At 39.2% G+C, this 11,440-nt stretch overlaps 1 protein-coding gene across 1 annotated transcript; it reads right to left on the bottom strand.

The window, feature by feature from the left end:
- Positions 1-326: 326 nt before the first annotated feature.
- LOC108374541 (serine/threonine-protein kinase BRSK2-like) lies at positions 327-6,093 on the bottom strand (the record flags this gene model as incomplete). The annotated part of the gene is made up of 4 exons (XM_017630519.1): positions 327-1,795; positions 2,272-2,848; positions 2,932-3,149; positions 5,831-6,093. Coding segments are annotated over 4 exons (2,446 nt in total), but the record flags the coding sequence as incomplete, so codon positions are not given.
- Positions 6,094-11,440: the final 5,347 nt, after the last annotated feature.

The raw sequence follows: 11,440 nt of genomic DNA, 5'->3' as shown, positions 1-11,440 counted from the left end.
TCCCCCATTTGTAGTATCTCAAAAGCTTTTTCAATATACGCTTGAAGCTGTCTATACCTACATATGTATGTGCATATGTAAGTATCCAATCACTGCGGAAACTTCAGGACAAGACCTATGGCATTCCTACAGTGAAGGATGTGAACATCACAACGAGCAGACCACCATAGCCATATACATAAATTGGCAGTACAACGGAAGGACTCCGAACAAATACTGTTTTGGAAGACATTTTTGAAATATTAGAACGCGATAGCATTCAAATTGATTATTTTTAGCAATCCTTTTTTTCACTCCCTTAACTAGTTAAGCTCGGAAAGTGTGTTAATTACTTTTTTGGCAAATTTTTGTTAGAACTCCCTTAACGTTATTCCAAGCACACCAACGCAAGCTTTAAAAGTAGTTTACTATTTGCAAATAAATACTATATGCCCCGGTATGTTACCACTTTTTGTTATTGTTAGCGTTATTACTTTTGTTATGACACTTTTCATCGCACACTTACCTGGTTGTATGGCATTTCCGATTATGGCGCGCGCATTTTTCAGCTTCCTTTCGCGTTCGGCCGCCACCACGGGATTACTGGTTTCGCTAACCTCAATATTTTCGGTTTGCGCACATAGTTGATCCACCTCTTTCGACGATTCACTTTGCGCTTGCCGCAGCAGCGCTATTGAGTTCTCCATTGAGCGGCGCGCATCTTCTAGCGACAACGAAGCAACTGAATTCTTTGAATCGCTCGCCTCGATCGACGACGCTGTCGGCGCTGGTGGCGACGTCTGTTGGGGCTGTGCTGCATTGGCATCATCGGCGGGTGTGATCGGCGGTGTCTGCTCGCCAGCTTCTAGCTCCTGTGCTGCAGCCGTTGCGGCTGCGACCTCTTCCATTGCGCGCAATTCGCCTGGCGTAGGTCCTTGTGGTGCGGGTGGGTTGGTTGCTTTGCGTTCGAATTCCTTCTTGAAGCTGCCAACACTAACACCTGGTATACTGAACTTCTTCGGCTTTTCAGCGCCACCGCTGGTGTTCATTTGCTGCAACTTTTCGGTGGTTTCGAGTACGCGCGATTTGCGGCGGTCGGCATTGAATTTGCTCAACGAACCCTCATCCTGAAGACTACATTTGCGTACGAATGGCGCGGGTGTCACGTTGTTGGTATTAGTTGCCGGTTTGGCGATCGCTGTTTTGGCATTATTGGATTTTGTTGATGCAACCGTAGCCTGTTCGCTAGATTTCTCAGCTGAGGGTGTAATTTGGCCGATAGCATTTACCAGATCGGCTGTTTTGTGCTTGTTTACAAACTTCTTAATCACCTTTGTAGCGTCCTTTTCCTCAGGCGCCTCTTCCAGTGATTCCAACTTACCGAGGGTTTTTTGACGCGGTACGCCGGCATATGTGGGTGTCACAGAAGAGCTGGATTCAATCAGTGCAGACGACGTGGGTTTGGGTTCTTCTTTGATCAGCTGCTCGCACAGATCACCAACCATTTCCATATCCCTTTGCGAGAAACTGGTCGATGGCATTGATTTGAGTGGTGCCGGTGTAACGGGCTCCTCGACAATTGCGTTCTGAGTGGCCTCATCTTCCTCCATCTCCATGGGCGTTTCCTCTGTTAATGGCACTGTAGTCTCGCCGAGTATCATTGAGCTGCTGCCTGGTTTGTCCTTCTTCTTCAGGGCGGCTCCATGCGCATTTTCTGTGGAGACGGTGGTTTCGAGCTTGCGTTTACTCTGCACTGGACTATGTGTTGGTGTGATTGTGCGCGTTGGTGATGGCATGAGCGCTGCTTCACCGCCAGCTGATGAGGAAAAAAATGTGGAGAAAAGAGAGAAGAGGAGGTGTAATGAATTATGGGTTAAATGATGGAAGCACAAATTTAGTACGCTTGAATGTTTGTAAGAGTAGGGTTATTTGTGGAAAATTTTCGTAGATTGAGGAAGTGTTAATAGTTTTATATAAGTTTCAGTTGTAGGAAAGGTGCAAGTGGTTGTTATTAATAAGAAGAGAGCGAATGAGGGGTTGGAAGTACAGTTATCAGCTATNAGAAGTGTTAATAGTTTTATATAAGTTTCAGTTGTAGGAAAGGTGCAAGTGGTTGTGATTAATAAGAAGAGAGCGAATGAGGGGTTGGAAGTACAGTTATCAGCTATTTACAGACAACGGGATATTGCAAATACTATACATACAAATACTACTTACTATAAACAAATTTAAAAAATCGGAAAACAGAAACGATATCAAAATAACACTTAACACAAAATATCAATCACCTACCAGCAACCATGTCCAATATTCTGCGTTCCGCTTCGGTATTGCCGCCCATATCACGTATCGAACCCACCGAATGACTTCTTGGTACACGTTCTCCCTTGCCCGCATCAGCGGATGGCACAACCAATTGATCGGCCGTTATAGCGGCCGGTGTTAGTGACAACAAAACATCCAAACGTACCGGTGTCTGTGTTGCCAACTCCTCAGCCAAATCCAAACATGAGACATTATCATTTTCATTGACCCACCAATGGGCGCAAATCTGTTCGATGGTAGCACGTTTGCGTGGACTCACCGTCAGCATGTCACGTATGAGCGATGAGGCACGCGATGGTTTCTTTGGCTCATAGTAATCTCCTTGACTGATTTGCTTAACAAGTCTTTTAAAATTGGAACCATCAAATGGCATTGACCCATAGACTAGAGTGTAGAGGAGTACACCAAGGGACCAGCAGTCGACCTCTGGACCTTGGTAGGGGGTACCTTCAACAATTTCGGGTGAGGCATAAAGCGGTGAACCGCAAAATGTGGAGAGTAAATTTTGTTCGTCAAAGACATTCGAAAGGCCAAAGTCGGCAATCTAAAAATTATGCATTGATAAAGAGCGATTTTCCGAAGCAAATTATTTAAAGATGAAAGTTGTGAAATGCACGGATAACTAACCTTCGCATTGCCATGCTCATCGAGCAGTATATTCTCTAATTTCAGATCACGATGACAAATTTTGTGCTTGTGACAATAGTAGACAGCAGTGGCCACCTGCCGGAATATGCGTCGCGCCTCTTCTTCATTGAGCACCTTACGTTCCGAGAGATAATCATACAGTTCACCGCCTGCGGCAAATTCCATGACTAGCACCATCTTCTCACGATTCTCGAATACTGAAAGGAAGTCATTTTATAACAGATTTGTTTTTTTTTTTTTTTTTTTTTTGTAGAAAAATAAATAAATAAACTAAAAAATAAAATCAAGAGAACTATAAACATAATATTATTTACTTATGTTATGTTAATTATAATGAAGTTTGGATGCTCGAAAGGAGATAATAATAGAGCAAAACGAAGATATATAGAGATTTCCTTTATTTTTGATTATCAACGTTGTCACCCTTCGAAAAAAATCCAACCAAAGTTTAATTATTTCCTACATATTTCTTTGTTTATAAAATGACCAAGGATTAGACTTGGATTTTATATTTAAAAAAAATATATTTGTGAAGCGAACTGAAGGAGTTTTTCTAGGGGTTTAGCCCGCTGATAACCTGTGTAAAGCTCGAGGAGTCCTACGTATATTAGGCCATTATTTAGATAAGGAAACAAGTGACTAGGTGCACTTTGATCAAGGACAGGGTCTTCTTGGATCCACGTATCGTCAAGGACCTTCGAGAGATCGCTTTGCAGTAATAGGACATATATATATAATGTGCTCTGCCAAACTGACAAAACCTCCACTGACCAGGTAATAAAAAATTACCCTGCAGTGGCAGGTGTGAAAATCTGTAACAATTCTTGCTTTGTGCCTTGTATAGTGAAGGTTATTTTCACATATTTGTATAAAAAAAATCGAACAGAAAATTGTGGGTAGGCACTGTGGTCACTGGTAATCATCATTTACCACCCTAAAAAACACGAGAGGCATTGCCCGGAGGATCCATCAGACTAGGCCGAGCATATTTTGAGTTTCCATCAAATTATAACTTAAGAAAATTTTATTATATGGCAAATGCGAAGTGTATATGAAAAATATTTCATAAATCGCCTCAAGCAAATTTTTGCACATACAGCAGCGCATAGCATGCATTTAGGCGCTTAGTGTTAGTAGTCGCGCCTCATCAGGAGATTCCCCTTATTGATATTTTCGACATGGAGAATTCCTTATTGACATAGATATAGTAATTTCGTTAATCGGAGCTCCTTATCATACAAATGAAGAGTGCTGCATGTGTGAATCCAGACCACGTCTTGGCGAGAATATCGGCTACTTTATTACCCATGATTACACTATGTCCCGGCACAGAAATTATGAAAGCTGAAGGCAATCTCACACTAGTTTTGGTAACCACGCGTGCTTTCTGTGGCTATCTTTCTGTTCCAGGGAGTTCGTCGTTCATTGTCTCAGCTGGTTTTATTAGCGAAAAAAACTTGAAGTTGTGTGAAAAGTTATGGTCCAGAAAACAGAGGTCTAAGCGGTATAACCCTGAGGGTCAATGAGTGTACAGCTTTTTATCCTCAACATTGTCCCCTGAGATGAGTTTTGCATACGTTCCGTAAAGTTCACAGCCCAACAACAGCACTTAACGCCATAAATACCCAGATAACTCGTGGTCTAAATCGAAACCGTGCTTGTGAGAGGACAGGGCATCTGTCAAAGGCGTTTGATACCGTCAGCCACTTCACGCGATTAGAAGACATTGAGGATCCCTTTCTCCCACAGGAACTCAAACGGTCGTCAGCGAATTATTTGAGTGGTCGACATTTGTCGGTAATTTTTAGAGATATAACCAGAAAACCCGGAAAACAGGGATTCCACAGGTAGGTGTCCTTTAGCTTCTGATTATATACTACATTACGAAGCTCTCACAGGCATCTGGACGAAGGAGGTCAGGTCAGACTATATCTGGGAATTTATGTTGATGGAGCACCAATTCCGACAGTGAACAGCCCAAAAATTTTCACAGTTAACTGCGATAGTTTGCTCCCCGGCGCATACAACCGCAATTGTCAATAGAGTAGAGAGCCGCGCAACAAGTTCCTCAAGCCGCTAGCCGGCAGCACCTGGGGCAAAGACAAAGAAACGTTGCTGGCAACATACAAAGCAATTTTCCGGCTGGTTCGAAACTATGCAGCGCCCGTGTGGTTGCCGGGGACTATCAAGACGCAGGATCATGTCAAAAGTCATCTAACCGAACTAGAAGTTCATAAACCAACCTCTGGACCCAACAGCGTAACGACAGGCCATAAACGGCATTCGCAGGGAGTCGGTCTCGACTCACATGGACTACCGACCTGTGAATGCAGTCCGTGGACGAGGCTCATACCACCATAGCTCAACTTCGCGCTGGATACTGCAGCAGGCTGAAGTCCTAACTGAGCAGAATAAATACAGATGTGCCGAATAAGTGCCCGGCATGCGGGGAGTCACCTCATGACTCGTAACACATCTTCACATGCCCCCTAAACCCCACTCAACTAACGGCCCTCGCCCTTTGGGCCAACCCATTTGGAGTAGAACACATCCTGGCGGGGCTAAGTAACCGCTACAACAACAACAACACATGCCTCTATTTTCAGCAAGGAGTCAGGTTGGTTCTTACATACATACATACATATTTTAAGTTCCGTGGTCTTGTGGTGATTTACGCACACCACAAAACCTTTTAACTATTGCTTAACTGTTGCGAATTTCAGCACATTTTGATAATATAACTCACTACGGTACTTTGTGAATTCCCTAACTGTTTTAAGCTAAAAAAAAATTTAAAAACATAATGTTCATACACATTTTTATGAAAGGGATATTAATGTTAGCAATAAGTTCGTCATAAAAATAATTTCAAACTTACCTTCATAAATGTGTATAATATTAGGATGCTGTACGGAGCTCATAATTTGCACCTCACGTCGTATGCGCACCAAATCCGCCTCAGCTTCTATTTTGCACTTTTTTATGGTTTTTATAGCCACCTCCTGGCCGGTTTCCTTATTTATACCTAATTGCACTTTACCGTATGTGCCTTGACCTAACTTTTTAATAATATCGAATCTAAGAATTAGGAAACATAAAAAAGTCATAAATTTAAATTTTACTCGTAAANCGATAAAAAACCTAAAAGTAAGTAAGTAGGAATAAAGTTTTAGATAAATCAAAGCAAAACTGCAATGCAACCATTCAAAGGGAGTAAACTGGGATTACAGCGCACAATGATCTGGCATGAATGCGAATCGCAATCACAGCAAAAACTGGAAGGGGAGGGGGAGGAATGTAGAAATAAAGAACTACTACTTGCTGTGCATTCGAGAGGTTCGGTTCTATTGATGATAGTAATATTTTTGCAGTTGTTGGCAAATACATAGAGGTATGCAGTTAAGTGTACACAGACACACACACATCATTTTGCAGTGAGTTATTGGAGCTCATTATGGCAACTTTATTGCCCTAAAGTAAAAAGAATTGCCTTTGAAAAGCATTGAGCGGAACGCTTGTCACCGCTTGCCAAGTGTGCCAGGAAGCTTAAGTCACTTTGTCTAATTCATAACTGCATCGGACGCAAAATGTGCTAGTTATAAATTGAAATAGAAAAGGGCATATTGCAGATGCTATGGTAAATGTGTACATATGAGTATTTGTAGCAAGGGTCGGTTCGGTATTGTGAAGTAAGTCAAGCTACGTTTATTGCAAGTCAATTGCATTTAGAGTAGAATTCTAGACCAGGTGTTTTAGGTCTTTTCGTGTTTTCCGCTGAATATCTGAAACCCCTAGTGTGGAGCTGCACTCTTAAGACAAATTTAAATCCAATTAGGTTTCAAACTATGATTCGAGGTTATTAATCATTTGATTACGTCAGACATTTGTTATGCAATTTTGGTGTTAAATTTGGATTCATACAGAAAATATTTTTTTATTTTTTCATGTATATTAATAACATTGCATTGAAGCTACAAAATTTTTAGAAATAATAAGCTTTTAACACTGTTAGTGTTTTTTCTCTTCAACGGAATTGTTTCCAACAATTTTCACGATATTTTCATTTCATTAGTTTTTTCAAATGTATAACCATTAAATTTGTTTTATTTTAAAGCAACTCACATTCATTTTTAAATGATCTTCTCACAAATTGCTTAACCTAATTAAATGCTTTTTTTGTGACAGGCGGTAAACAACGAAAAATTTTACCTACTAAATCGGGGATGCTCTATCTTTTGGTGATATTACCAACTCCGGTTTCGACCGGTCTAAAACGGAAGTCGGTAATACCACCAAAACATAGAGCATCCCCGATCTAGTAGGTAAAATTTTTGCGGTTTTCAATATGGGTGCTCTAGGACACTCTCTATACTTGTATATGTGGTTGTTTTTTTCATGTCCTGTATGTATCGTTGTGCTGGGTATGTTACAGTTGCACGACTATACTCAATGAGCAACCCATATGCGAGATGCGGTAACCAATCCAAGTGGAGCGTTGGGTTACGGCAGAAAGAGAGGGAGCTTCGACTTATTCGGTTAAAGGCTCAATGAAGTCTGCAGCGTCTGTTCACCAATATCTGAGAAATTCGTTGGACGGGGCGAGGCTAGAAATGTCTTGCCACGTCTACTACAGCTGCCATCTAAAGGAGCGCAAATTCGGTGTCAGATTTGTGGTGAGAGAGAGACTCAGTGACTGATTTCCAGAACGTACTTAAATTATGGAGGAAACACTTTTCCACCATACTGAATGGTAGCAGCGCTGAAAGCTGTGGATAAGATAAGCCCGCCGATGATGACGGAGTCGATTTTCTTATAAATTATATTCCATTCACAGCTGCTGGATACGAAAAATATGGCTTGCATTTGTTTTGTGGTTATCGGTTGCTTCGAAGATAGACGATCGGAAGCTGAAACGTTGCATTCGTCGCGAATTCATGCTGCATAAACTCAGAACCGAGAATCTTACACAGCTGCAATGGAATGGCGTCCAGAATACCGAAACAGAGCAAATAAGTGTGTTACTGGTAGTCACGATTATGTACTGCTGGAGAAAATGTTGGACAAAAATCTTTAAATAAAAAAATTCGTTTTGGAGTGACGACTATGTATATATGTATGTATATATTTAGTGTCTGCTGCCGTTCTTAGTGCTCAGCTTTAAGTGCGGTCCTTTTTCCAAGCACTAAAAAAACAGATGGCATAAATGCGTAAAGAATAAGGATGTTGCGCCCGCCCCCTTACTAGGCAAATATTTATTTAACGAATACAAATATAAATAAAAATGTATTATACATACTAGTTAAATAGCTTCAAAAATTGCAATGATTGCATGGAACATGTAGGCATATTTTTTCAATCCATGCTAATCATTTATTTACGAGCAATTCATATGTTATTAAATTTGCATGTCAAATATGTTTTGAATAGCAAAAACAATGGAATTATTAAAATGACCAAAACCAAATACTGTCAGGCAACAATTTACATATGTAAATTAAATATTCAATGTAAGTTGAGTTGAATAAGCAAAATTTGCAATCAAATGCTCTCAATTGTAAACAAATTTGCAATATTTGAATTTTAAAGTGCCGTAAAACGACAAAGCTCTTCGTCCATTTTTATGCATATACAAGTATCTAGATATGTACATATTTACATACATTTCTACATATATATGTAATAACCAAGTGGAGCGAAAAATCAAACCAGCAAGTGAGCATTCTAGTAGATCAACCGACCAGTCGTTTCACAGGCATAAGATGATGCCGTGGACTACCAATTTACAACCTATCTTTGAGTTGTCAAAGCCAAAACGATTTGCATACACTCCTTAGAAACATAAACAGAGGACGTCATGGTATTAGCACAAAGCTGCTTTGAATATTCAATTTTCATATTTAAATGGTTTCCCCGGAGATTCCCAAAGTGGTCCAGGTGGACCACTAGGATTCCGCGGGAGACTCGACCGGGTGTACGTTGGTGTGAAAAATATGGGTGTAAGTAGGGGTCCACGAAAATATATGTATCTGGTTTCGATAGTAAAAAATACAAATGTTGGCTTGGCCAATATAAGCGGATAATACACTACACAAAAATAGTAAGGGAGAAAAAAAACTCCAAATTTTTCATCGATTTTATTTCGTATTTAGACTTATAAAAAAAAAAAACATTTTGAAGCTTTGATGCACTAGTTTTTAGATATCTTGGCTACGGATGTCATGTAATCCTGATAGATAGCGCGAAAAAGAACTTTACAATTAGCTTTAATTTCCCCTTAGCTTTTTTGAGTGGGTTATTTTAAGACAGAGTTCGCAAAAATCCATCACTTAGGAATAATAGCCTATTTCCACCAAAAGCTTAACTACAGTTAAGAGGTCAGCGATGGTAAAAGACAGATATGGTTTAACAGTGGAAATTTGCGGTCTCCACCTGACATTTCTGTCTTACCACCGCTTTTATAACAGAATCTGTAGAAGGGGTTATGTTTGCTTGTACTTAACCTGAGAAATTACCCCCTTCAAGTTATAATATCCCATTTCAATAGGCATAAAATGTAGTTAAGGCTTGGTGGAAACGAACTATAAAACATCCATCTCCATCCTTCCTACGACTCAATTCAAGAGAAATCAATTTTGACTTACGCTTTTGTGAGTTAAAAAACTACTGTTCAACTAAATTTATAATTAATATAACTCTACATTTATCATGCCACTCAAAATATTACTTCTCAAAAAAGGTCATTCTGTCTCGTTTGCGTAGCTCAATTTCATCATTAAAGCAGCATTTTGATGGCTTTACGAACTCTGTGTAAGGTCAGCGACTGTTACTTGCATGTTCCATTCCATTCGTTAGATCTAATCTTAACATTTTTAGCGAATTTGGTAGGGAATCCACCGAAGCCAGAAAAAAATGTCTAAATTTTTTTTTTTTTTTTTTTTTTTGTAGATTCAAATAAAAATATAGCACTTACTGGATAAAATAGAAAAAATTAGGACAATTATGATAAATATAATCAGACAAAATTGACACTTTGATGACAAAAACTATATTTCCTCCAGAATATTTTCTATCGATTTCTGAAAAAAAAGTTTGGCTCATATTTGCGACTTTTTTTAATGGAACCTCATAAAGTAATGATGGGATTTATGGTATTCTTAAGACGTTTTTGCAGTTAAGTTGGCGTGAGAGGTATGTGTTCAAATAAACCGATTACTCCCATTTTTTGGATGTTTAGTCAAAATATTCTTACTTAAAAAATCGTAAGTGACCCAAGTCGAAATAACCTATATTAACCTAACCTAAGGTAAAAAATCTCCTTTGCCCATATGATTAGCGTGTGCTAAGAAACAGTTTTTCACATTTTCTGACAAATGCGTAATTTTGAGAGTGTCACCTTTGAAGATCGTGTGCGATATGAGAAAATTTCCGGAATGATATGTTCATCGGTCCGCTTTTTACGGCTTTTTATACCCGAGCGCATCTTAGCGGAAAATGATACTTAGGGAAATTTTTCGAAAATGGGTGTGGCAGCGCCCACTTACGCCTACATATGTGTATCTCGGAAAACGATCTATCAATTTCTACCAAACTCGGCACATTTATCACCAACCTTGGCGCAAAAAAGCAATATGTAGAAAATTTTTGAAATCCGACTAAAATGATTGCCTCTTACCATGTAACGGTAAATTTCAGAAATACGAAAACTCCGATGTTTCAATAACTAAAGACGCCAACTTACTACAATATAGTAGCAAGACACAAGATTATTGAATTTTGTAAAATGGGCGTAGACCCACCCACTTATCACTACAAAAGTGTACAACGATAACCGTCTTACCGATTTTAACCAAGGTTGGTTCAATTATTTCAATAATATCATAGGTGAAAGGTGAAAAAACGATATTTAATACGTGCGCTGGATATATAAAGTTCGACTTCGCCCGAACTTATACTTCTTTACTTGTTTGAGGTTATGTTTGTATGGGTGGTACTTATGCTTTGAAATAAAGCGATTACGCCTGATTGGTGAGGATTCTAAATTGATATGGACAAAATTTCGGAGTCATATAATCATTGATGGGCATTTTAAGACATTTTGAGGCCTCAACCCAAGGTTGAAATTAAAAATGGGCTTATTGAAACTTAATTAGTATCTGAGATTTTATTTTTTTGATGCAATGAAAATCAATTTCAAACGAACAAATAATACATACATGCTGTAATGTGAGGTAGTATTTCAATTGATACACCCCGTTTTGTACAAACATATGTATGTATGTAAGTACATGTTGCTATAAAATACATGTTATGCCTCTACATATTTAAAAGCATTCATAAAAGTAAGCACATAAGCAAGTGTATGATTAATTTAAGGTATTTTGTTTTCTCAATTTGCTAATTTGCAGCCATAAACAAGCATGTGTTTTTACACGCCATTCGTCCCGTGTGCATCGACTAGCTACATATGTAGCTGCTCACTCGTAGCTTG

Source organism: Rhagoletis zephyria, unplaced genomic scaffold (assembly GCF_001687245.7).
Source record: "Rhagoletis zephyria isolate East Lansing unplaced genomic scaffold, Rhagoletis_zephyria_1.1 Rzeph_scaffold_07808, whole genome shotgun sequence".
Classification (NCBI taxonomy): Eukaryota; Metazoa; Arthropoda; class Insecta; order Diptera; family Tephritidae; genus Rhagoletis; species Rhagoletis zephyria.
This window is presented reverse-complemented; position numbering and strand designations above follow the sequence as displayed.